The 27,860-nt window shown below is 32.2% G+C and overlaps 1 protein-coding gene across 2 annotated transcripts; it reads right to left on the minus strand.

Annotated features, from left to right (window-relative positions):
* Positions 1–914: 914 nt before the first annotated feature.
* On the minus strand, positions 915–27,839 carry LOC128183169 (transportin-3-like). 2 transcript variants are annotated; one of them, XM_052852077.1, is made up of 27 exons: positions 27,625–27,839; positions 21,536–21,625; positions 21,110–21,151; positions 20,853–20,924; positions 20,670–20,743; positions 20,464–20,527; positions 20,063–20,155; positions 19,677–19,820; positions 18,818–18,901; positions 13,586–13,677; positions 13,274–13,349; positions 12,891–12,953; positions 12,373–12,519; positions 11,712–11,819; positions 11,356–11,453; positions 10,931–11,070; positions 10,147–10,338; positions 9,851–9,942; positions 9,031–9,116; positions 8,729–8,789; positions 8,126–8,266; positions 7,527–7,643; positions 6,461–6,555; positions 5,799–5,955; positions 5,243–5,410; positions 4,975–5,087; positions 915–4,528 (listed from the first exon to the last, which is right to left on the minus strand). In XM_052852077.1, exons 1-27 carry the CDS (start codon positions 27,739–27,741, stop codon positions 4,468–4,470), a joined length of 2,787 nt encoding a protein of 928 aa, XP_052708037.1. In that variant the 5' UTR covers positions 27,742–27,839; the 3' UTR covers positions 915–4,467. The 2 variants fall into 2 exon arrangements, with proteins under 2 accessions (XP_052708037.1, XP_052708036.1); XM_052852076.1 differs by having other exon boundaries at positions 8,126–8,269.
* Positions 27,840–27,860: the final 21 nt, after the last annotated feature.

Raw genomic sequence — 27,860 nt, forward strand, 5'->3', positions numbered from 1 at the left:
ATTTGATAGAAAAATCACTTGCACACAAGGGGCAGAGATATGCCACCATAAATTTCACATACCACATACACACTTTTAATGTAAAGAATTGTGCAAATTTTTCTTTTTATTCTCTTTTGATTGGCAAATGTTTAATATGATATTCCATTTCTTTTACCCATGTAGACCGCTATACGCAGATGATAACAATAATGTTATGTTTCCCTTTTGGATGACCTTTAATACTGCTGGTAAATTTTTCTGTTCAGTGTCAACTTCGAACAAGAAATTTGATTATACATGTACTAGTAATACATACTTCTTCAGAATTTCTTTCATTCCCTTAGCTCCAGAACTGTAGCTCTCTGGTTCAAAAAAGTTCAGATAGACAAACCAGCTCCGTGGCTTGTAAAACTGAATTTTTTCAACCAGAGAGCTACAGATCTGGAGCTATTATTCCCCATACATAAATACTTTACAACATTAAGGTTTCAGATATTTTTTTAATTGCTTATAAATGTACCATAAACATGATATGGTTTACTTATGTTCATAAATTTTTCAGTGTTTTAGTTTAGTTTACTGTTGTGATAATGATTTATTCGTATCTTCAGATATCGCATGTTCAGTAAAATCAAATAGTTTTTTTTTAATGCAGATTCCTGATATGGTAAAACAGTTACGTACAATATGAATATACATTAAGAATGACACTAATAATATGTTAAAGTTAAATTCATAATTAAAACATGATCTCGTTATTTAAAAAAAATGAGTATACTTTCGTTATCTTTTCCACTTGGTCAATGATGGATGTATTTTTTGTCTTCTTTTTTTTATCAAGGCTACATGTACTCAAAAGCCAAAACATTCCAAGATCAAACTAATAATGGATAAAAAAAAAAATAAATAAAAAAACAAGGGAAACAATCCAACAGGTTTTTAAAAATAATTTAATGTGTACAGTCATCACTAAATTTTAAATGCATCAGAAATCATGTTGGTAATAATTTAATCCCTCTTAAACACAGATTGATAAACTCCTTTTAAAATACAAACTTTGAGTGTTTTACAGTGACAGAGAAATTCTACCTAATAATTAATACATGTTCATCATATTTATAACCGTAACACAATTTAAAAAAAAATGTCAAGGAAACATAGCTGCAAAAAGTAACAAAGTTGCAACAAAAATATGGCCAGATTTCATAGAACATTACTGTTGAACACTTTAATTACACCAAAAGACATTTATGGACCCTTTTCCTCTCTATTACCCGCGGTATTCATAAAAGGGGCCTAACTCTGCATATAATCTGAAACTGTCAGCAAAATTTACTTCATCAATTTGATGAAATTAATATTTCTTTTCCTTTGTCCCATTCGAACTCTGATTGAGACTATTGGGACTTCATTCAATTAGTACTAGTATGTAGTACATACAATTGCAAACATTGTTGTCTTCCATATTTAATGACGAATTTAAAAAGTATCTAAATAAAACAAAACAAATATTATTTCATTTATTTGTACAGTGTCTTGAATCAACAGCTATAATTTACATAATTATGCTATGTTTTTGTATCATATTGCAAAAAAAAATAGAATATCTGAGGGATTTGTTCTACAACTATTCCTGAAAAACTGCAAACTCTTGTTTTTCTTAATGCCACACAATTCTACCACATTACACTACATATCTTATAGAATGCAATTTCAAGTTATGACTATAATTTCAATTTGATTTTTTTTTAATTGCCTACTTAATTTTTCGGTATGAATTAACTCACAAATAACTCAATTTTTCTTTTTTAAGAATTAAATAGGTACATGTATTCTACAGTTTTCTTTCATCAAAATGGTAGAGAGCAAATCACAAAAAAAACAAGGACGAAAGTCAATATGGCAGCACAAAAATCAAACTCAAAAGGAAAATTCCAATACTGGTATTCAGTACACAATGTTCAGAGAGTATCATAGACAACCATATCATATGGCAACATTGAATATTGCATGTAGGTTCATGTATATACTTTGCATTTGTTGAATATAATGATAAATTTTTAAAAAATTTCTGATCAGAAATAATTTCGAAGTATTTTGTGTCTTAATAATCATATACCTGTACAGATTACTGCAAAATATGAGTCTAATATCAAATACTGTTTGAAGTATACATGTCATCAGTGTGGTTTGCATTTATCCAAGTTCATGTTACTACCTTTGTATAAACTGTTATAAACATATTTTGAGATTTTCCCTAACAAGATTAAAACATGTTTAAGAGTGGTATTAGAGCTCATTCACGTATCTACAGCAACATTAGTAGGCTCTAGGAACAGGTTTATAAATTAAATATAATAATGTTGGAACTTCCTAGGTAGTGAATCCCAAAATATCACTTGCTAGGCTTTAAAAAAAATTATTTAAAAAAGAATTGAAACCTAAACTCTTCATTTCACTGAAATCTTGCTGATGAAGAGAAATCAGAAAGGTGGATATTGAACTTTGTAGAAATTGTTCAACACTGATATTAAATTGTATTTTCTGTAGGAAAGACATGAATAGGCCTATAAGACTTTCTCTTATACCCCCTCTCCTTCCTAAACTAAAAAGACATGTCCCTTGATACATTTTGGGGGTTTGTTTTAAATTATAAGCCATTTACAGTACAGTGTTCATATCGCAACAATGGCAGCTAAGCATGAAATATCTCATCCTAACACAAGTAATAAATGACTAACTTTTAATACTTTTGCATTTTAAAGTCATTAATAGAGGATCTGAAAATTATTCAGGACTGTAACAACACAGAAATCTTAAAATACTTCACCACACTTTTTGAAAGTTTCTAACAGATTATATGTATTGGGTTTAATGGTCAATTCACATTCAAGTTGGACAGAAGACTACAAAGATGTTGAATACCAGTATATACTACATTATGCTAATTTGAAAATCTCTCTCTCTCTCTCTCTCTCTCTCTCTCTCAAAATAATACTGAAGAAAGGAACACTAATTAGAAGTTGACTTATTCAGATACACAATTTCAGTTTATCAAAACACAGACTGATATTCAAGTAACTATACCTTGGCAAATATGTGTGAAAAAAAAAATTAAATTCACAATGTTCAACATACAGAATTATAAACTCTGAAACAAATAATGCATACCATTTTTGTTTTTCCTAACAAACATATTTGAAGAATCAACAAATACATCTTCACCATCAACTTATCAAGACATGATGCATACATGTTAACAAATTTTTAATACAGAGATGTGTTTTTAATGCAACAGAAAATTACATTGAAAACATACACACAGTTTGTTGTTATACACATACATAATCTATAGTGGGTTCTCACTTGAACCATTGAAACAATGAGCAGTGCAGACCATAAGCACAAGACACATTCATCATTAAATGAAACCAAAAAAAAAAACAAAACCTGAAAGCACCAACTTGAACACATAGCAGAAGGACCAGGCAAGAGAGAAAACAATTTTGTCAGTAAAACAGCAATTACCGGTAATTCTCGGAACTAAGCAACGACAGAGCCCGGAGTGGATAAGGACCAGAACAAAATCAGATGTGTACTCAAAACAACAACCTATAGGTCAAAACATGTGGGAAGAGTTATTCAATTCCAGTAATTATAATTACAGGTGCAATACCTATGTAAAGTAGGACAGGTGCATACATTTGTATTTTTGGTTTCAAAAATCCATCCTTTGGAAAAACAGTTTGCAGTTGCGAGTAACAAAACCTGTGTAGAAAAATTCACCGCGATTGTCATAACTTCCCAAGAAGTCCAGATCATAGACTCCTTACGCACATGATTATTTTTTACAAAAAAATCAGACCTAATTAATTTCATAGACTTGACGCAAGATAGTGTTTTACAGCTACCATAATCTGTACGTACTCACATACATGTATATGCTTGTTCATAAATAATCATATGACAGACCTATGCTACATTTGGTACAGGTACATACCATACATACCAGTAGCAAATGCAAAAAATGTCATGTAACCATGCATGTTATAAACCTAAAATAACCACAAATGCTACAGGCACAATAAGTTATATAACCATGCATTTTAAATACATATACATGTACTATAATTAAAGTGACCATGGTTTTAAAGATACATGAAACTTAATATGACCTTGCTTGTAACACGTACTTTCTTGGAACACATAAACATGCACTAGTTTCAAAATACGTAGCTGTATTTGCTCCATATGACGAGTATGAGCTTGAGGCGAAATTAAACTCAAAGCATTGGAGGTTGCTCAAGATCTGGCTCGGATCGTGCGAGTCTAGTTTTTTGATCACAACACACTTGGAAGCGACAGAGTAAAAGCAGAGAATCACAGCGAGCTCTTGGAGAGTTGGGGGAGGGGAGTTCTTGTGGGAGGTTTGTACTTTTTTCTCTCTCTCTCTGAGGGACTAGTTTCCCAGTGGACAAATACGTCTCACCTGTACAGGCGAGTAAAGTCTCGTAAGGCTTGCGACACTTCCTTGTAATGCTCTGCACTGTGGGTAAAAAAATGACAATACTATGAGTAAAAGCAAGTCACAAATAAATAAAGATCCCTCTGTACACTTTACACTTATTTCACTGTATTTAATAATCATATGTATTTTTAAAATGTAAAACAGAAAAATATGCATAATTTGTAATCAAGTCAAGTATTCTGAACATCAGATAAGAAGCATATAAACTATCTGAAAGCTTTCTTTTTGCATCATTTTCATAGTCTTTTAAATCTTTAGTACTTATTTTATCTTTGAATTGAATATTTTACAGCACATACTGCATGTTGAAATTGAACTACATATACTCAAAATGCAAATCTATATTCAACATTACTTTCCCGAAGTTATAAAAAAATTTATCATTAGTGTATAAAAGGTTCTTAAAATCTTTCATGGATTTCGTAGTTACATGAATATTGCTGTAACAGTTGTTGCTGACTTACCTTGTGACGGCTTTGTGGAAGTCTGTGAGTTGCTTGTGTGTTGCTGTGACTGCTCCCCCACTATTGGACTTAGGCAATGCTTTTAATGTTGTCTCCAACCAGCGACAAAATGTCTTCAAAAGAAGAAAACTTGCATTAAGTTTTAAAACCATTAACTTTTTCAATAACAAGTATGTAAAACTTCTTGAAACAAAAATCAAAAAGCAAAGGAATTCTATTGATAATGCTTTTTTTTTCTTCAATTTTTGAAAATAACATCAATACATACTGGTCTGTCTATCTTCATTAATTCAAATATAACTTCTCCGAAATCTGTTGTCATGAAGGTTGGAAGGCAGAATATACAGGCGTTGATCAGAGCATGCACCAGGGCCTGTCCATGGTCATTCAGAAGAGCCTTCACTGCCTTCTGCCTCAGGGGGAAGTCATCCTTCTCCTGATAAATAAATTAGAATGTACGACTTGTACATGCCACTACAATTGTTAGGACTTTCACCTCTTTTTATATGATTAACATTACATGGAATCAAAACTACTGCTTAATTATGATAACAACTGCATTGACTGACTTCTTCAGTCTATTTTTCCCCACCCAAGACTCTATCATTCAATCAGAGATGATATTCCTGTAACCTTGACCTTAATCGAATGACATTGAAAAGGGTCACAAAACACTGAAGGAAAAAGAAACCAATATGTTAAATAAAAGCTTCTCTTGATTACAGATGTATAAGCTTACACAAAATTGATGGATTGAAATGTAATTCTCTTACACCCTCCATGAATGTTATTTTTCTTTGTCCATCTTACTAAGTAAATCTGACCTCTTTTTTGGTGGCACACATTAAGAAGTCCGACAGGTACTTCATCACTGAGGCATTGGCCTCTTTGTGGTCCAGTGAACAGGCAGCTATTGCACATCGAAGGATAGGTTCTACCATACCACACTGTAGGTAGGAGATGGGGGACTGCTGGACAAACCTGTCAAAATACACCACAGGTGTGTCAGGTGATTATGTAGTATATTACAGGTAAAATGAAATACATGCTTAAAGGAGAAAGATTGCAGCAAAAAATCAGTTATATTTAGACTTATTTTGATGTGCATAAAAACATTTGCTGAGTTCAAGTTATAAACACAAATTACATATAAATAAAGTTCTACCAAGTGTTCTACACAACATCAAGTTACCAATCCATTATACAAGATATATATGTAATATAATATAATAATATATCTATAATATAATAATATATATATAATATAATAATAGTTTATTTCCAATTTTGGGCCCAGAGGGCATACAAGATTACAGATATTAGATAGAAATGCCTAAAAGAAAGATTCTACATATAAAAAAAAATCCATACAAGATATAACCTAAGCTTCTAGCTTTATCCTTTAAATATGCTTTACATGAAATTCTTATTATGCATCATAGCTTGGCATGGTTTTTTTCTAGTACTTATGGCAGAGAAGACTAACCGTAGACAGAGCCTAAAGAGATCGTCCACAGTGTCAGGGTGATTCCTCAGACCATTGTGTTCTTCCAGTAACTTAAAGGTCGGCACACAGAACGCCTGGAATGAGGAGACACAAGGCTTATAGTCAATTTGCATTCAAAAGTTTGTAATTTTTTAAAAATCTATCAGCATACACATGTATCTGGTAATTTTTGCCATGATCTTTTTTTTTCCCCATTTTTAACAACAAAATCTAAAAATTTTCATTTTTAACAACAAAAACTAAACTTTTTCCACTTTTAACAACAAAGCTAAAAGGAATATATATGGTTTGAGCCTAAAATGGCCCCCTAAAATGAACACTGTCATTTTACTGTAATTCTTTGTTTTATTTGTACAAATATGCATTTGAAGTTTTTTCATAATTTTCATTTTGATTTTAATGCCCACAATTTAAAAATATGACATCATAAAGTTTAGCTTTTCCTGCCATTTTCTCATTTTTAGCATAAAACGGCTTGTTTTGAAGCAGTTTTTCTTTAAGGAAACATTGAGCGACTGCTTGAACAAACAAAATATTTTCACCAAAGATGTATCTTTCCAATACTTTTAAGTGACAACAAGTTCGTTCTTGTTCAAAGAGTTGCTCTATATTTCCCATTCGAAAAAAGATAAGAAAAATGTCAATTTTTGATTCATTTTGATTGAATTATAAAAATAGCGTCACTTCTGACGTCATTTACTGCCAGTGAGTGCTTATAAATCAAATAAATAGGTGAAATACATATTTCATGTCAACTCTTTTATAAAATAATACAAAAAATTATTGTACATGAATCATTTTAAAAATAGCAAATTATGGGGGCCAAATTTGACTATTATCATATATAGTTCTTTCAAATTGCAGAAATTATATCTATTACCATTTACTGTATAAATATATATGAAAAAAAAAAGGTTATTGCAACAAATAACTTACACAAATCAAAAAGATTATAGATTTACACGCATTTCATTTTAACAAACTTTGCAGCATGCAAAAAAAAAACCTGGATATACATGTATCATGTACAGTGTGTGATACGTACCTCTAACATGTGTAGCAGCCCGGGTTGACAGGCGGCCTCCATTCCGTACTCATCCACCAGAATACTGCCCAGGTACAGGAAACAGGAGTGTTGGTGGGACTGATACAGGCTGATCATCTACAAACACACACACAAACAAGGATAAAACATCGGCATGTAAGGCTAAGAAACAGTGCCAGCTACTTGTCCTTCATATGAATTTCTTGTGAAAAGGGCATTCACATGAATTACCAGTAACTGTAAATTGTTCAATAGAAATAACTTCACATGAATTTCATTTGAAATTTTCTCACATGAATTTCACATGAAAACATTTGTGTAGGTAAGATACCATAAAATCATATCATATGCACTTAATATGTAATTTACTTTTCACATGAAATTTTCTCACATGAAATGTAAATGCTCTTTAGACATGAATTTTACTTGTGAATCTTGTGAAATTCATGTGAGGCAGAATTGCCTATGAAGGCAGACCAACAATTTACACTACTAAAGAAATCACCACTGTTGGTGAGCCAAATACAATCACCTAAAGAACGTTTGCATGAATATTTTGACATTATCTGATGTACCTATGTGTCACCTGGTGTTCTCACCTGACTAACGAGAGGTGTGAGTAAGTCAGCTGACTGCTTTCCTAAACACCTGACTGCGAATCGTATACAGCGACAGCACCTCTCCGTGATTCGGACGTCTCCTTGGTATTTGTCACACGCCCGTGAGAGCACTGGCCAGACCTGCTGAAAGACACAGTAATGGCGTACAGAAAGGGCAATGAACCAAATACATAAATAAGCTAAAAAAATCTACATGTAAAATTCATTAACAAGATGTTTTGGAATTTGAATTTATATCAGAAGAAGTAGGAAGATGCTTGTATTTGTTAACAAACATTTCTAACTCAACACATATACTATGGGATTGAAATTAGTTGCATCTTCAAAGAATTATGAAATATAATCTGTCTGAGCTCAAGCAGTTTACAGTCCACGAAACTTTTTCTCCAAGAAAATAAACACAATTAACAACCCCCCACAAATTCAAACCATTCACACAATAACTGATTTTCCCCCCAATTTTTTTTTTTTACTTCATATCATGAAAATAGGCTACACATTTTATCAATGGAAAGAAAAGGATACTTTATAGTTTACTGTAGGCACCCTTAACGCTTTACAAGAATTATTTTGAGGACAAACCTCTTGTATCACTGGTTTACAGGGATGGACCTGACCATTTGTTACTTTAGGATTTACATATCTGGAACAAAAAAAAATGCATGGCATATAAAAAATAATTCATAATTACTATTCAATTTATTCGTATAACTATACATAGGTATATTCAACTCTTGAATGTAAAAAAAGACACAATAGCACAATAAGAAGAAAATTTTAATTAACATTGTTGTCCTGTATATCTGGGAATAGTATTTTTGAGTCTGGTAACCTAGGCTGTCACATTTATAAATTTCAGTAAAACTAATCTAATTTTTTTTTACCTAAATATTGCTGCCAGTCTGTCCAACCATTTCGTGGGATCATGTGGGCTACCCTGTTTTGGATTATTCATTGGCTCTTCTATCAACTACAATGATTTACAAAAATTATACATCAAGGTAGTTATACTACTAAAAGAAATATTGCTACAATGACTCACAAGAATGTACACTCTATTTATTCTATTACAAGGAGGATAACTACTGTACAAATGATTTACAGAAAGTAAAATCTAATTTTATTCAATTAGAGGAAGGATAGCTACAATGATTAACAGGAATGTACAACCTATTTATTATGCTCAGACAATGTATTGTTTAAGAAATAAACAGCAATTTAAAAAGTTCACTGGGATATGAACTTGGTTGGTCATGTGATCAAATCCTGTGAAGCCCATAGGGCTTCTCAGAAGATTTGATCACGTATCAACAAAGTTATTATCCCAGTTAACTTTTTAACACAGCTGTTTATTAGTTATATTTATGTTTGAGAATTGCAAACCATTCAGAATCAATAATAAATGGTGTTTTTACATTCATAATATTGCAACCGTCAAGCAATAAGCGCATGCGGTTATCATTGTGACTTCACGAAAACATTCATACAGAATTGAACGTTTTTGCTATTCTATAAGTTCAAATAAGGATGCATATTTGCAAATGTACCAGTAAATACATGTATATAGAGATAATTTGAGAGATTGGAATTCGTGCAGTCTAAAATTTGTCTGCTATTAAAACAGAGGTTAATATTTCTCTGTATACAGTATGAAAATCTACCACAATATGCATGAAACTAAATTTACTACGAGAAATGACTTACTTTCGAAAGAGGTAGTAACTGAAATGTGCATAATTGCCGTAAACCATCTGCTATCTTATCATGGGGAAACTGTGCTAAAATAGTCGCTGTACCTTTAGAAAGAAAATAATCAAAATACATGGAAAGCTTTCATGAGAGAGAGAGAGAGAGAGAGAGAGAGAGAGAGAGATGCACAACTTTTGTGGACAAAACAGAACAAGAATAAAATATAACTGTTTGAAATCTACATGTATCTAGATAGCAACTCACTGGTATTAACTAACTTTAGAAAGAAGAAAAAATAGAAAAACACCCACCTTTAAGCAGACCAATGGCAGCATCATTAGACAACTGAAACGTCTCCAGGGCCGACACAATCTGGACCAGCCCCTGGAAGTGGCTGACCATCTGTTCCCGACACATGGTGGAGATACACTGTAGAGAGTTCGCTGCCGCTGTAGAGAGTGTCTTCTCCTGAAGTCCAGCTAACAGGAACTGTAATATGGCATCTGGAACCAAAAAAGATAATAATACGTTATTATTCTGATATTCTGGGTATTTTTCACTATAACTACACCACACTACCTGGATATTTTGAGTGGTTTTTTCACCTAATTACTCAGATATTCAGGTTTTTAAAAAAAAACAAAAAACTTTTTTCCATCTGATGCCTAGTTATTTAATGTCTATTCAACTATTTACTTTCTATGATATTTTCAACATAATCAACTATAAATCTGAGGAAGTATGGCATTCATTACTAATATCTTTGGATATTCTTTCCTAAAATCATACACATGTAAATTAATTAATTATTTTGATATTACAAGTGATTTTCCTCTTTCTCACACCATATTTTTTATCTTTTACTTAGATATCATAGGTGCTTTCCTGCCCAATCAGATCACCAACTTTTTTTTTATTTAATTGTTGAATCAGACCACTTATCTAGATATTCGGACGTATATTCTCTTTATCGCCTAAATATTGGGAGTTTTTTTTTTCTGTTCAACCAGATTACTTTCCTATGTACTCTGAGTGATTTTATGCCTATTACATAAAATAGTGCAGGGTTTTATCCTGTCAAACTAGATCACTTACCTAGATACTCAGCGTGTTTTTCCGTCCATTCACACAGTTCTCCGAACAGCTTGATGCTGGTGTACCTAATGGCCAGGTGAGCAGTGGGGGGCATGGACAGGATGGACTTCACCACGAGGGGCACTATCTCATTCTCTTCTCTGGAAAAAAGGGCAAATTCTTAAAATGAGAGGGGAAATTCTTAAAATGAGAGGGGAAATTCTTACAAAAAGGGAAATTTGTCAAATATAATTGCTGAAATAATTTTTTTGGATCAATGTTTTGAGATGTCTAAAAATGAACTGATACTGTATATTTCATAAATATGCGTTGAACAACGATTTTCGTGGATTTCATCGTTGAGTCGGTAAATGAATTCAAATACTCAATTATGCCCAATTTTCTTTTCCAGCTAAATTGTTAAACAAAATACATGATTGACTTACGGCAGTAGATTTTTGGCTACAGCTGTCATTACAAAAAGAGAAGCCTCTATCACTTCCCAAGATGTATTTTCTGTCTGAGTTTTTATATTTTCAAACATCTGAAGAAAAATAAACAAACAATGAATCTAAAAACTTCATAAATAATTCACATCTTTATGTGTATTATAAACAAATTAAATTCAACGTTGAAAATCAATCAAATCAGAGCTGTATATAAAGTTTTCACCAAAAATTTCCTAAAATCTGTAAGCATGAATACATCAACATGTTATATAAGCCCAAAATAAAAGCCCCAGAAAGCCGGTTTTCAATAAATAAAGTACTAGTCTATCTTTATTTTTGACACAAAATCTCACCTGAGTAAAACATTGTGAGGATCCCACAATAAAAACCACATCTTTAATTAACTCTGAGACTCTTAATCTAAACTCTCCAAAATCATCGTTTTCATCTGGTATTCCTTCCTGTAAAAAAATAAACACATTTATTAATCATACAAAGAGTACAGGATAAAATATTAATTTCATAAACGATATCAATACTGTCATAACTGCAGATATGTGACCCTACAGGAAAATTCGGGTTGACAGACCATAGAGCTACAATTTCTCCCATACAAAAATTTTGTATTATACAGCACACAAAAAATTTCGATAGTTTTGGATTGACCTGCAGCTATACTAATAATTATTCAATCTACATGTACTAAGTCAGTCTATGAAGACACATACATGTATATGTGCATGGATACAACAAAATCTTCTAAATGCTCAAACCGATTTTCTTTGTTGATGTACAGAATTTGCAACATATAAAAATACATCTATATTCTGGGGAGAAAAAAATCTGAAAACATTAAGTTTTCTTCAATAGTAAAAATTATTTTTATTCCATTTTGGTTTTTATCATGTTATAAATTTATATTAGAAGACGAAAATCAGCAAAAAGGAAATGAGATTTTTGCACTGACACTCAATTTGAGTACAAACTGACAAAATAGATCTGTCGTATACTTACATGATCTGGCTCGATCTGACAGTGCCGACATAGCGCCACGATTAACCTCTGTATGTACGGCTTGAATACGTCTGTGATCTCCTGTACACTCCGCTGATACAGCTCTTCCGAGAGACGGTACCAAAAATTAAAGGAGATTTCTCCTACCTAAAAGTAAATGCCAGTAGATCAATTACAAACATACTTTACAATGTACACTTAGTAGTTTTACAACACAACACACAAAAACTTCACCTTTTTTTTCAATTGAAAACTTAACTTTTGTATAAATAATCCAATTCTAATGTTCTATTTAGAGTGATATTTTACCTAATGAATTGAAAACTTAACACACTAAAACTTCACCTTTTTTTTCAATTGAAAACTTACATTTGTATAAATTATCCAATTCTAATGTTCTATTAAGAGTGATATTTTACCTAATGAATGCCTGTATGTTTGAAATTATATCAATAATTGTGCCGTAATGAACAATTTTAAATGTCATCGTTTTCAAATAACTCAGCATGTAACCTCACCTCATATAAATGATGGCCAACACAGGTCAGCAGAAGTTCAAGGACACTCAAATCTCCCAGACCCTGAAATTGATTGAAAATAATTTATTTTTCTTTTATAAATTGTACACAATTTAAAGTTTCTTAGTGTCTTTTTCACACGTATACCTGGTTTGTGTTTCATCTTGTATGTAACGATTGCTTTCAAAATTGGTAAAAATCATCATGATGTAATAATAGAAAAAGTTAAAGTTAATAATATCCTATTGGCTCTTCATAAGACAGTGCAACAGGTATGGCTTTTTCTAACCGACTTTGAACTTTGTCATATGTTTCCAATGTGATAAAATAGAACATGTACATGAAGTATATTTTAAGCTCTTACAATCAGAAGATGAACAGACCTGAGTGGGGGTGGTGACCATTGGTTCTAAAAACGTCTCTGCCAGTTCTGTGAACACTCGGCAATAGTTCATGGACCTAAAAGTTCACACAGAAAGAAAGGCTTCTTGTTACCACTGGTACACAACAATTCACATAAAAACACAAATTCAAACTTGACAATGTACATAGTAAATGATTAATGAATCCTTTTGGTAACTTTATAGTTCTAAAAAAGACTATCTATGATCAGAAATTTAGAATCAAGTTAACCTACTTTTCAAGTGTGACCCACCGTACTTAAAGATATTTGACCTACTTAATAAGTGACCTACTTATCTGTATCCTCCATGGCAACAGACATGTGATAGGGCTCCATGAGAGTGACCACTCCCTGGTATAACTTCTGTGACAATAGTAACTGTTCCTGAAAAAAAAACCCCCAAAAAACTGTTAATTCATCTTTAACTGTACATTTACCATTTATTCAACTATCTTCAAACACTTTTTTAATAATGTGATAAAAAAAAGTCTATGTAAAAGTTTCATAATTAGTTATTAATTATTGGTGTTGAATATTCAAATATTTTCATGTAAACGTAAAACATTCCACTGATTATTGATTAAATTTTTTTATCATGGACATGTATAATAAATCATGCAATAAATCATATGTTACATTGTTACATGTACATTGTTACATCACAGGCACCTGAATTTTTATCAATCAGTTGCTTCATAAGTCAAATATAACAAAGTTCTACCCCTACAACATATTTATATAATTATAGTACGCGGCTATGTTAAGGCTGCCCGATTAATTTCACAGCGATATGTAGAAAGTCACTTGTCTGTACTTCATAAGATATGACGTCATAGTTTTTTTTTTTCTTTTTTTTCTTTTTTTTTTTAAATTTTTATTGTTTATTTACATTTGTTCTTAATACAATAGCAAAAGTACTTACTACATAATTTTTCAACATAGATGTATAGGATCTTTAAATATAAGTAGATATGCACATTTTCATACAGAGTATTCGACATAGGTCTTATAAGTAACAAAAAGATATTTGAAAAAAAAAAACATAAGAAAAAAAATGATTGACAAAAAGGTACCGATAAAAGGTTTCAGAATTGTTCAAACATACATGTATATTTCACTTTTAGTACAGCAAGATATTGCCTATGCTAACATGAAGGGCCACAATCTACTAACTACAAGTCTCTAATGCCCCATGTTAGCAAGACAGCGACCACACCTGGTATGTGGACCTGTTGGCACTTATTTGTATAACAAAACAGATATAGAAAAGATATATAAATATATATAAAACTAGACTCTTGTTGCAAAAGCAACAAAAAGGTCTTCCGTTTTGATATACATGTATCAATTTAACTGTAAGACATTGCTTCTCTAACAGAGAAAAAAGTGGATATGATAATTATTGTGAATGATATATACGGACGTTACTTACATGTAAAACAACGAGAATGAAACAGAAATCAATTTCTGAAATACCTTCTGTGACGACCGGAAGTAACGCCGAACTAAACAAAAATGTGAACCATTTATACAATCATAAGTTAATCTTTCCTCAAAGTTTGGTTGTTCACGTCTCTGCCAAATCTAAGATCTCTTCGAAACAATATTTTTTGTCGCGGGACCGGAAACGGACAAACAGAAGTGATTAATAAAAATAAAAGCTGGTATTTATCATACATTTGCTCAGCGTACATCACTGTTTGTCAGGCTAGATGAAACACCCAAGAAAGTCAGGTAAACTCGTTAAAAACATGATTTGTTTGAGCCCTTCCGGTAAGAACCGGAAGTGACAGTTGACAAAATTAAACCCGTTAAACACTTCTCCAATCAAATTTCTATCAATCATGAAAGTTTCGAGTCTATTTCGCTTTTTTAATTTGTAAAAAGGAAAGCTACATAGAGACATTTGAGATATCTCACCGGAAGTAAACTTTATTTGCTAATTTATATAGATGACATATGTAAGATTGTATACTGATATTTTCATTTTATGTAAAATGAATAAAATATGAAAAAAACAAATTTTTTAAGTGCTTCCGGTGACGACCGGAAATTACGCCGATCAAAAAAATAGTGTAAACACATGTACATACATAGGTCTATCATCCCACAAAGTTTGATTGTTCAAGTTGTCACCGTTTTTGAGATCTCTAGGAAACAAGGTTTTTTGTCTCGGGACAGGAAACGGACAAACGGAAGTGTTCAATAAAAATGAAAGTTAGTATTTCTTAACCATTACACAACAGGACTTTATTGGCTATCAACATATCTTATATTGTCAAACAAAAACAGTTAAACTCTTAACCAACTTGAATTGTTTGAACTCTTCCGGTGTGAACCGGAAGTGACAGTCGACAAAATGAGAGCGGTTAAACACATCTTCTATCAAATGTCTATCAGCCATGTAAGTTTTGTGTCTTAGTCACTTACAGTTTCTGAGATCTCGCTGTAATAATATTTGTTTTTAAAAAAGTAGCTGAGATATTTGAGATATCTCACCGGAAGTAATTTTTGTTTGTTTATTAATCATCGGATGGATGACATATGAAAGCGCTTATAGTTATATTTCAATTTTGTGTTAAAGAAATAAAATGCGTAAAAATGTAATTTTTGAAGTGCTTCCGGTGACGACCGGAAGTTACGACGAACAAAACAAAATAGTTTAAACACATCTACAAATATAGGTCTATCATCCCTCAAAGTTTGGAGGTTCAAGTCTTTATGGTTTACTGAGATCTTATTGTCCATAGCTTTTTGTCGCGGGACAGGAAACGGACGACAGGAAGTGAATTTTGAAAAAATGAAAAAAAAGCCTGGAGATTTTATCTTTTTGTATCAGTCCTAAAAGTTTCAAGAAAATCCATCCAGCCATCTCTGAAAAATCTGGTTAAACTTTTTAAAAACTTGATTTGTATGATCTCGTCCCGTGTGGACCGGAAGTGACGGTCGACAAAATAAAAACGGTTAAACATATCTTCTAGCAAATGTCTTTCAACCCTGTAAGTTTCGTGTCTTGATCACTTACAGTTTCTGAGATCTCGGGGTTCAAACGGGGTTTTAAAAAAGGCTACATGAGATATTTGAGATATCTCACCGAAAGTAGAATTTTTATGTTTAGTTAACATCGGAAAGATGCAATATGTAAGCATTTATACTTATTTTTCAATTCTCCGAGAAATATATTTAATGCGTAAAAGCAAAATTTTTGAAGAGCTTCCGGTGACGACCGGAAGTTACGACGAACAAAACAAAATAGTTTAAACATATCTACAACTATAGGTCTATCATCCCTCAAAGTTTGGATGTTTAAGTCTTTATCGTTTCTGAGATCTCATTGTCCATAGCTTTTTGTCGCGGGACAGGAAACGGACGACAGGAAGTGAATTTTGAAAAAATGAAAAAAACGCCTGGAGATATTATAATTTTCTGTCAATCCTGAAAATTTCAAGAAAATCCATCCAGCCAACTCTGAGAAATCTTGTGGACAAAAAAAGGAAAAAAAAAAAATAATAATAATAATAATAAGAAACATTACAATCACTATAAGGTCTTCCGTTGGAAACGGAAGACCTTAATAAAAATAAATTATGTATCCTATTATATGAATTATAAATTGCTTCTAATACGTTTTAAAAGGATTGCAAAACTCCTTTGTGACAACGATTTGTAGACCTCAGAGAAAAAAGTTAGTACATATTTTATATGATTACATATTTTTTGAGGTTTTTCCTCTTTGTTTTCAATTCTACAATACATTTTATACTTATATATCTTACAGGCAATCAAAGAAATCAAACTGTTAAGAAATAGTGTTTTCTCATTCTTTTCAAAATAAAAACCTATTACTACTGTTTTCCATGATACATCAAAATTTAAACATTTTTGAACAGTGTCCCATATTTTACTTACATTCTTACATCTCAGAATGAGATGCTCGTTGTTTTCCTTTACATCTTTACAAAAGACACACATATCATTTTCAACAATTTTCCATCTTTTCATCATTTCTCTATTACATAATAAATTGTTTAGTAGTCTGTAATTAAAGTCAGATATTTTTTTGTGTTTAATGGCTAAGATTTTTTGTTCATAAATAGATTTCCATGATTCCTTGGAAATTTCAAAAACATTTTTATAGTAAAGTTGATGTAATGGTGCTACAAATTGTTTTTGACGAAAAATGTCATAAATTAGCTTTGAATTAATATCACAGATGTATACATGGTTTTTAAAACACAGTTCAAAAGACGTTTTTCCGAATACAATGTTTTCATATTGAATATCTGAACAATCATATTTTTGAAAACATTTTGAAAAGATCGTTTTTATAATTACATATTCACATATCCAGTTTCTTTTACAGACAAGATGGTCATTAAACCATTCTGCAGGTTTCTGTCATAAATTAGCTTTGAATTAATATCACAGATGTATACATGGTTTTTAAAACACAGTTCAAAAGACGTTTTTCCGAATACAATGTTTTCATATTGAATATCTGAACAATCATATTTTTGAAAACATTTTGAAAAGATCGTTTTTATAATTACATATTCACATATCCAGTTTCTTTTACAGACAAGATGGTCATTAAACCATTCTGCAGGTTTCCAATAGTTAACTTTGACGTCACGATCTGTATTCCTTTCGATCGTTCTTAGGGAATGTATTGTAACGTAGTAAGTGATATTCATTGTGCATAATAAAACCGCTTCATTCCTTTACATAGGCACTGTTGTATATACTAGTGATACTAAATTTAATATCACTGATATGGAGTATAAAAAAATCAGCAGTTTTAAAGCTTCGTAATAGGTAAATAACTATTCATAAACTAATGGTTTTGAAACCCCCCCCTGCTACGTGTAATCTAATGAATGGTAATATGAATATGCATATAAAAAACGGCTTAGCACAAGTGAAAGATAAAAACAATCTTAGTATATTTTACGTGAAATTGGGAGAGAAAATAAGTACCAATGTGAATCTCGCTGGGGGAAACCTACCGATTGACCCGATTTTGTGTAAATCGAGCCTAAAAGGTAAAAATGTGCTTAATTTCGATGGCGGTGCGAAATGTTTTGACAATATTTCAAATAAACGAAATATTGATATAAACCCCCAGCAAGAACTGCAAAATACATTTCTTATCAAAGGATTTTTCATAAAAATATTTTTGATTTAATGTCATTATTCACTTGTGCCAATGCGATTTTTATAGATTATTTACTGTGTTAAAATACACTTGTCACGTGCATAAGAAAAATATATGACGTCACAAAAATACATTAAATAAAGTGTTGGATGTCACTGTAATTTATGTAATGAAAGTTTAAAGAAACTCGCTCGGTTAAAGTATTTTTCGATAATTAAAATAGTATCATTTTTCGATATACATTTAGCTTCGGACAGCCTTCATAGCCGCGTAAGGGTAGGATTTTTCGATATTTGATTATACATGTGCCACTACTGGATTGATTGAGCTGATGTTGAGTGATCGAATGAACAGGTACAAGAAACTTACCTGACAGTTGTAACAAGAGTAGAGGGCAGACACAATACAATCAGCCGCCGCCTCGTGGAGCATGTTTGGACAGCCATTGTTGGACTATGAGGGAAAGAAAGGAAATATCAATACATGTTTTTCGATACATATATATTGTGATTTAATATGTACCATAACCCAAATATAAGTTAATAATTGATACACCTTGTATAACGCGTGATGAACTATAATTGTTAATATTACCAAGGTGACTTATAAGCCCAATGTTCATGTACAAGTAGTTGTTATAAAATTTGTATCATACGACACAATTTTACATACGGTAATATGCACATGTCACTATAATAAATAATTTACTTACATATATAAATTTAAAGGGATTCAACAAGTAATAAAAAACCATACTACCATGTTGTTACAAAATTCCACGAATTAAGGAATAAGGAATTATTCTTTTAGAATTATGAAGAGATAATTCTGGTTGAGGTGTGATCAAATCCAATAAAGCCCAAAGGGCTTTATGATAGATTTGATCACGCCCCGATCAAATTATCATCTCATAATATTCAAAGAATGATTCCTTATTACTTACATATGTATATTAATATAATTTTCAGTAATTGTACAGTTAAATATTAGAAACTTATGAAACCCCCGTTTGCAGCCCAACAACACATCATTTGAATTTATTGGACTGTACATTACAATATTAATTTGTAGTGTTATCATATACAAGGACACAGAAAAATGTAAAAAAAAATCTTATAAAACCAGTTTGTTAGGATTTTTAAGTTTATTTTTTTTACTCTTATAGATGTTGTGCAGTTAACATGTACTCAACTTTATATTTAGTTCTCTCCCTAACTAAGCCACTCACCATGACTTGGAAGGGAACCATCAGGAGCTTGCTGTTCACGATGTCGTGTTCCGGTATCACACCGAGGTTGAACCAGCTTCCCAGGCACCGGAACACCTTGATCTGGTTCTTCTCATCACAGCTTGGGTCCTCTATCACTGCAGTCTGCGAGAAAAAACTCACTTATTACCAATCATCATTATTTAATGCAAAGAGTGAAATACCACACATTTTGCAAATGAAAGATTTTTTTTATGTTATAGAGTTTTATTTTCTATACACAAACATACATTTGTATACACATACATGTACTTTGTTATCAATGTTCATAACTGTTTGCCAACATGGTAATTGTCATTTAATGAGTTGAAATAAATTATGAGGGAAATAAGGGACAATGCTCTTACCAGCAGCTGTAACATCATGGGTGAAGCTTTCAGGAATTCTTTCGTTATTTCTTCTCTTCTGTTGGCCCCAAGTCTCAGTGATCTGCTATTTACCTAAAAATAAGACGTTTCGGTAAATGTAAGAAATCTTAAAAGAAAATGTGTATCTAAGACATGTAAGAGTTAATTATTTGTTTTTATGTAAATGTTCAAACAAGATAATTTCACTGAACATAATTCATCAAAAATGGGATGTGAATGAAATATGAGCAGGCTTTTTACTACATTCTTTTCTTTGATTTTTTTGTAAATTGTCATAATGTACTGTTATACAAAAAATTCTTATTGTGTACATGTAACTGGCAAAAAAAATGTGTCGTTAACTTTCATAATAAACTGATTTCTATCAAAATAAATCTCACCTCTTCTGGTAGAACTGTGAGTACCTCTAACAAAAATGACATTTGGTGTGGATTTCCTCCAAATCTACAAGACAAAAAAAAAAAAACACACACAAAAAAAAAATAATTTGAAAGAAAAACTATGTCAGAGAAATGAAAAACAAAACAACTTTCTCCTCTCTCTTCTTCCATTCAGTAGAGGTAGATTTATTGTAAAGCTGACTTACTTCTGAATAAGGTCAAGAGAAGCATCTTTCCAAGAAGCCATTTGCAGGGCTAGATCAGCCAGGGCCAAGCTTAACTACAGAGGAAAACAAAACATAGTTTCAGTAACATACATGTACCTTTAAATTATAAAGATAAAAAAATCAAAAATATAAACATCACTTAAAATTCTACAAATTTTGTACCTGAGTCACAATAACTGGCTGTGTTTCAGCATTGATTTTCCCTGCATGCTCCAACAGGGAATCCCTTAATGCCTGAAAGATAAGGGTAAATCCAAATATTTTCTACACAAATGAATACAAGCCAAAACAAATGCAAACGACAGCCTAGGATGATAATTTAGAATATCTTAATTTCTCCCAAAGATATGTTAATAACTGAGTAATTTTAATGAATACTGTATTTTACAATTCCAAAGCAGGATATGTGTCAGACTTACAGTGTGGGAGGCTGGAGGCAGCTCATGAAAGGCATACTGGATCTAGAAAACACAAAACACTAGCTTTTATTGATTGATTCACATAGACATTCCATCGTTGCTAATCTCAACTGTTTACTTTTATACAAACCAGAGCATTCATAATGCATGATAATTAAGGACAGTATCAAAAGTTTCAATTTCATAAAATCAATATTGATTATTAGGAGTGGTGTTCTATCTTGGATACTTATATTGATAATTTTTATAAAGTGACCAATGTATGACCAGAAATTGCAGACATGAAGGATAGTCCAGAGAATCATTTAAGGTATCAGTTCAAATATAAAGTAACAGCATATCTCAACTGAGATTAAAGCTTTAAAAGTAAGGTTTTTAAAGCCTTTGTAAAGTATTGACCACTTTGCCTAAAATGTAATTACTCACTTTTGTTCTCATTGTCTGGGCTGCAAAGTAACAAGATTCCATACTCTGGTGTAGCCGTAACAGTTGATCTGCTATCTGCCATGCATATACCTGGAAATTGCCAAGTAATTGAATGGAAAAGACTCACAAGACATATAAAATATTTCGCTGAATACATTAGTGACAATGCTTGATAGACCTGTGTGTAGAGTTTGTAAATTTTTATAGCAATTTCCCCCATAAAAAAAACAACTTTTGCATTTTCTTAACCCCCCCCCCCCTCCCAAATGGTTGTCAACTTAGCATGTGAATTAATTAAAGATGTTAACTTTCTTTTACTAACACAAAAAATGAATAACAAAAGAATAACAAAATGCTGCTTAAATAAAGTTATAGTAAAATAACAAGAGAATGTGCAATTTTGTCTTGAACATGGATGTTGACTTGGGTGATACTAAAACAAGTCCCACGGGGAAAACAAGTCCCACGTAAGTCCCACGTACGTCCCACGGCAAATGCGGCTATATATCGATATATCTATGATTGATTATGATTAAATGTATTAAAATAATATTAATTCACACAACAAAATATTTTTATAAGCTTTTATTACGGATTTATCGACGAAAAATCAAAGATGTTGGTAAAGGTAGATAACTCGTACGTAGAATTCATATGGCAGCAGAAGAAATCTATATGCCCGCCGTTTAATTGATGGATAATTTTAATTTTCTCCAACAAAATAAAATCCAATAGCAGTAAAAAGTTGACTTTATATTCATTAATTAACACAAACTAAGTAAACGCTGGGTAAGTAGACAACTCCTACGCAGAATGCATTCGCCCGCCGAGAAAAGAGCACTCCTGCCGCTTACCTGATTGGTTATTTTAATGTTTTATATTTTCTAACTTAAAAATGATCATATTAATAAAAAAATGGATATGATTTTTTCATTACCTTAGTTTTTTTTAATCAACTGTACGAGGGTTGTTAGAAAACTTCGCGGACAGTGATTTACGGCAAAATTACTGTGAACTTTGTAGATTGGCGTATGTTTTATTTTAAATGACTACCATTTGAAAGTAAGTATGAATTTAATTTTTTTTCTCCAAAAGACACAGCGATTTTTACTTTGCGTGAATTAGATTTACGGAGCAACATTTCATATTTCCACGAAGTCAGGTGACGTCAAACAACTGAAAGTCAAACATGTTAATTACTCTTTTTCAAAGTAAACACCTTTCAGTTCCACACACTTTTTAAGAAATTTAACCGATTTATAAAATGCACGTCCATACCATTATTTGTCAAGCTTTTGTATAATGCCTTTTGTGGCATATCGTAGATCATTTAGGTCCAACAATTTCTGTCTACGCAGTTTCGACTTTAGATGAGGTAAATAAGCGAAATCTATAAGTGCAAGATCCCGGCTGTAGGTGGGTGGGGGGGATGCTGCAAGGGCTAAACAACAGTTTTTCCATCTTTAAACCTCTGTGATTCAAGTTGTAAACGTTTTTCCTATAAAAAAAAAAAATAGTAGCATTCATACAAGAACCCTTTGGTGACCATCGGAGATTTTCCTGCGTGCACACAAAATTAAATGACGGCCCGGTGCTCCAAGATGTCCATAAATATAACAGACGTCAAAGTTTTTTTACTCATTTTTCAAGCGTTGTTCGTCCAAGTTCGGCGATAAAACGGTCAGAAATTCTCCAACTTAAAACTTTCATAAAATTACCCTCATAAGTTATTGTGATGTCAAATGAAATATCGTTTATTTTTATGCACTTCAACGGTACATTTTCTTAATAAGGAATAATGCGTACAAAATTTTAAAAAATTAAAAAAAAAAAAAAAAAACCTGACATGCTCCGTGAAGCATACTCATCAAATAATTAAGATGTATATTTTTTATGGTGCATTTAAAACAAACAAATCGTTTCATATTTCTTAGAAAATAAAAGTTAAATCTGAAAAGTTTCGCTAGTATCATGTAAATAGTCCGCTCACAATTGCAAGTCAACTTGTCCGCGAACTTTTCTAATAACCCTGAGTAAGAATTCAATAAGAATTACTGTGTTTTAAAAAAGTATACTGTCAAATATTATCATAACTTGTTCGTCTGGCGCGAAAGTTTGTGATCTTGATATCATTTAACTAAACCAATTAACGATTCAACAAATAACTATCAGATTATTATTAATGTTAAAACGTAATAAAAACCATCCGTTCATCCAGAATATTTTTGAGGGGTATATGCAGGTTTGTTAAGGGAGGGGATCGAGGAAATTTAAGAAATTTGATTTGTTCCACGGGGGGCGGAACTCCACCCCCCCCCCCCCCCCCCCCCGCTCCCCCACCCCCGAATCCCATCTAGATTCAGCTCATGAAAAGTATGTGATCGAAAATCATCTACAAAGCCAAAGAAAAATTCTTACATCTTCTCCAAGTTTTTTAAGATGTAAACAGTTACTAACATTGTACAAAACTGATTGTGTATATACGAAAATGTGCGTGCACTTTGCTTTAAACGTATATTCTTTCTCCATAAAAATTTAATAAAATTATGAATTTTGGAGAACAAATAATTATAAAATCTGGAATGCTTACACAATACGTTAGCCTGTTCTTTTTCATATCTAAATCTAAGACTTTCACAGCCTAGTTCACCAAACTATATGTAAATCTTCAAGTCCTGATTTTGTTTCTAAAAACAAATATTACATACGTCATTCATAAGACTGTAGCAAAATTTTACATTGCATGATATCAGTGTAACAAATGTAACCGGGTATATTTTGGTTTCAGTTTTCAATGGAGGAAAAAAAAGCACCCGGTTCAATGTTTAACGTTGTAAAATGATTCAACTCAATGACATGGCAATCTTCTTGTCTGTTTCGTAAATAATAATGAATTATACTTTCCTTTACAAAAACAATTTTGTTTTTCTGTATTTTATAAGCTTCTCGAAGATAGTAACACACATGTTTAAATGTTTACGGTTATGAATGTACTGTAGAAATTATAAATAAGTTTGACTAGTTAAAACACTGATGGCTTATAATATTTTTTGATTAAGTGTTCAGTGTAAGTGTACATGAGATATATAAGGATTGAGTGTTATTCGTCTTCAATTTCATATAGATTACATAACGATTACGTATAAGTTTTAATTGGGTGTCAGAAACTCTGATAATTCTGTTGCATGTAACGACCTTGCTCTATCAACGGGAATAATAAAAGTGGACTGCATAGTATTTTGAAACATAACTATTTTGTGTTTCGTAGATCTACTCGTTCATAACTGTTATTTTTCCTAGTCACCTAAAACATTTGAGAGAGAGAGAGAGAGAGAGAGAGAGAGAGAGAGAGAGAGAGAGAAATGGGGTGGGGGTTGTGTACACGGTGTGCTTCACGGTCGTCTCCCAATATACAGGTAGGCAAAGGTCTATTGTTTCTTAAGCGACAAAAAAAACCGTTCAATTCACACAGAATATACAAGAAACTAACACGTGTATATATACACGTGTATAGCTATAGGTAGAGCCAACGATCACCAATCATCTTTGGACATGTAGCCCCCCCCCCCCCCTTCCACTAGCCCCAAATATTATAGTAAAGTAGTAAAGGAAATAGTGAGCAAGTTATTTTGTAATTAGTACATGATTTATAGAGATAAAAAAAATACATTAATCAACGTGTTCGTGTTCAGATTGTGACAATGGTACCGCTTCTTTTTTTTCTTTTTTCTTTTATACAAAACTCTGCGTGTAACCGTTTGAGGGAAAGTGAAGTAAATGATTGTTTGTCGTATGAAAAACATATGCACATGTCAATAAATACATGTATATACATTAAAAAATCAATAATATTTGGTAATGCAGCCATGCATTAATCTTGCATTATTCTTGATTTTCTTTTTATCAGGGACGTATATACTTAGTATATACGTCCCTGTTTTTATCAAATGTAAAACATTTCTTGACCTTCGATTCATTCTGTTCAGTGTGATTCATTAAAATTGTCGGAATGACATTTTGCTTTTCGAACATTTAGAATGTGAATGTTGCAGTGGAACTCTTACCGACTCGCTACAAAAATATTAAAATATGTCTATCAGTTTGAAAATGATTGATATATTGTCACATATTTTTTGTGCATGTCTATAGCTATTTATTTATTTTCCTACACATTCAATCCCGTTTGCTTGATAGTTTTCTCCTTACATGTATTTTAATTGTATTGAAAAAATACATGTACTAGAACAGTTAAACGCAGGTTCAACTACATCTCTCTCGAGGAGAGAGAGATGAATGGAGAAGACGTAGAAAGGGATGAAGTGAAAGAAGGAGGGAAGACAAAGAAAGAGAGAGAGAAATGCATGTTTATATATACATATACGCTTGTGTGATTCTAGCAGTTATTATGAATAATTCGATAAAATAAGAAGTCGAAAACATTTATTTCAGTAGAAAGTTACTTTTAACATATGTATATATTTCCGAATAAAGTGGGGGAATATAATGGAAATCTCGAGAAAACAGCTTGATTCCTTGCTGAAAATTGACAAGCAAACAACTATATATTTATACATGTTTTCAAAGCCTTCTCTTTTATCATAAGGGTTTCGAAAAATATGACGATCTCTGCTGGTTTCTATTTTTGAAACACGATTTTTCATTCATTATGTAGAAAAAAACCCACTTTAAACAGAGCTGGTCTTTAGACCCAAAGATCGTGGAACAGTCTCGACAACGGTAAGCTGCCGTAGACTAGAATGTTCTTGCTGACAATAACAATTTAATAACAATACATGTATATGTTAGTATAACTCATGAACTTCCATCAAATATTATTTCAGTCAACATTTTTTTTTTTGGAGTAGATGCAAGATTTTTCTTTGACTTTTAGGAAGATTTTCACCACTAACAGACTTTTCACGAGCTGGGATTCGGAGGATGGGGTGGAATCCCCCCCCCCCCCCCTGGAAAAAAATCAAATTTTTTAAATTTTCATCGTAAAATGACCAAAAATATGCCTCGCACCCTCCCCCGACAAACCTGAATACCCCCCTACCCCCCCCCCCCCCCCAAAAAAATACTCTGAATGAACGCATGGTTTACAACATGACAGTTCTTAGAGAGAACAGAACTGGGTCAAACTTAAAAGGAGTGATATACGGACTATATAAAACTCGTATCACCCAACTTCATGTAATATAATAAATTAATCACAGCAATAAGTAAACCTCTCTTCTGAACATAATCATAAGGCAAAATGTTAACATTACAGCCATCTGAAATAATTTACAAATAAAATGACATAACTATAAATGACAGGCGTGCATTTTAAATCCACAGTCGTAAGAATTCTGTGTTGGAGTTTTCCCTTTATTTTTAAGTCATTCGCGCTTTTTTCCCCTTAAGAAATTAATAATTTTATCTATGCATTTTTAGTACAAAGAAATAAAAGACTAACATACAAAAAAAATAAAATAAAATAATTAGCATTTAGTTGTTTAGATTATGGATTCTGCGTAATTTTTTTTTTACTTTCATGATTTTTACTCATTTAGTGAGTGTTAATCAATAAATTTTTTTTTTTTTTTATCAATATTAATATGATCATTTTTTAAGTTAGAAAATAAAAGTAAAACATTAAGATCGCCCATCAGGTAAGCGGCAGGTGTGCTCTTTTCTCAGCGGGCGAATGCGTTCTGCGTAGGAGTTGTCTACTTACCCAACTTTTACTTAGTTATTTAATGAATATAAAGTCATTTTTTTATTGCTATTAGATTTTATTTTGTTAAAGAAAATTTATTAAATTATCAATCAATAAACGGCGGGTATATAGATTTCTTCTGCTGCCGTATGAATTCTACGTACGAGTTATCTATCTTTACCAACATCTTTGATTTTTCGTCGACAAATCCGTAATAAAAACTTATAAAAATATTTTGTTGTGTGAATTTATATGATTTTATCACATTTAATCATAATAAATCATAATTATATCGATATATAGCTGCATTTGCCGTGGGACTTACGTGGGACTTACGTGGGACTTGTTTTCCCCGTGGGACTTGTTTTAGTATCAGCGGTTGACTTACTGATCTTTGCAGCTCCCCTAGCCATACCGACGCTTTCTCTTTGCCGCTCACGTCTGGATTGTTGTACAAAGCATGCAGGGCCTGTCCAACCGCCTCAAGCGACGGCTCACTGTCCATATTCAATGACTAGCTGCAGCCTCAAGAGAGGAAAAACGAACTCCAATTCGGTTCTCGTGTTTTTTCTGGCAGAGACCTGCCGGAAGTTGCTTTCTCTGTTGCAGTTCCGCACACAATAT

Source organism: Crassostrea angulata, chromosome 5 (assembly GCF_025612915.1).
Source record: "Crassostrea angulata isolate pt1a10 chromosome 5, ASM2561291v2, whole genome shotgun sequence".
Classification (NCBI taxonomy): Eukaryota; Metazoa; Mollusca; class Bivalvia; order Ostreida; family Ostreidae; genus Magallana; species Magallana angulata.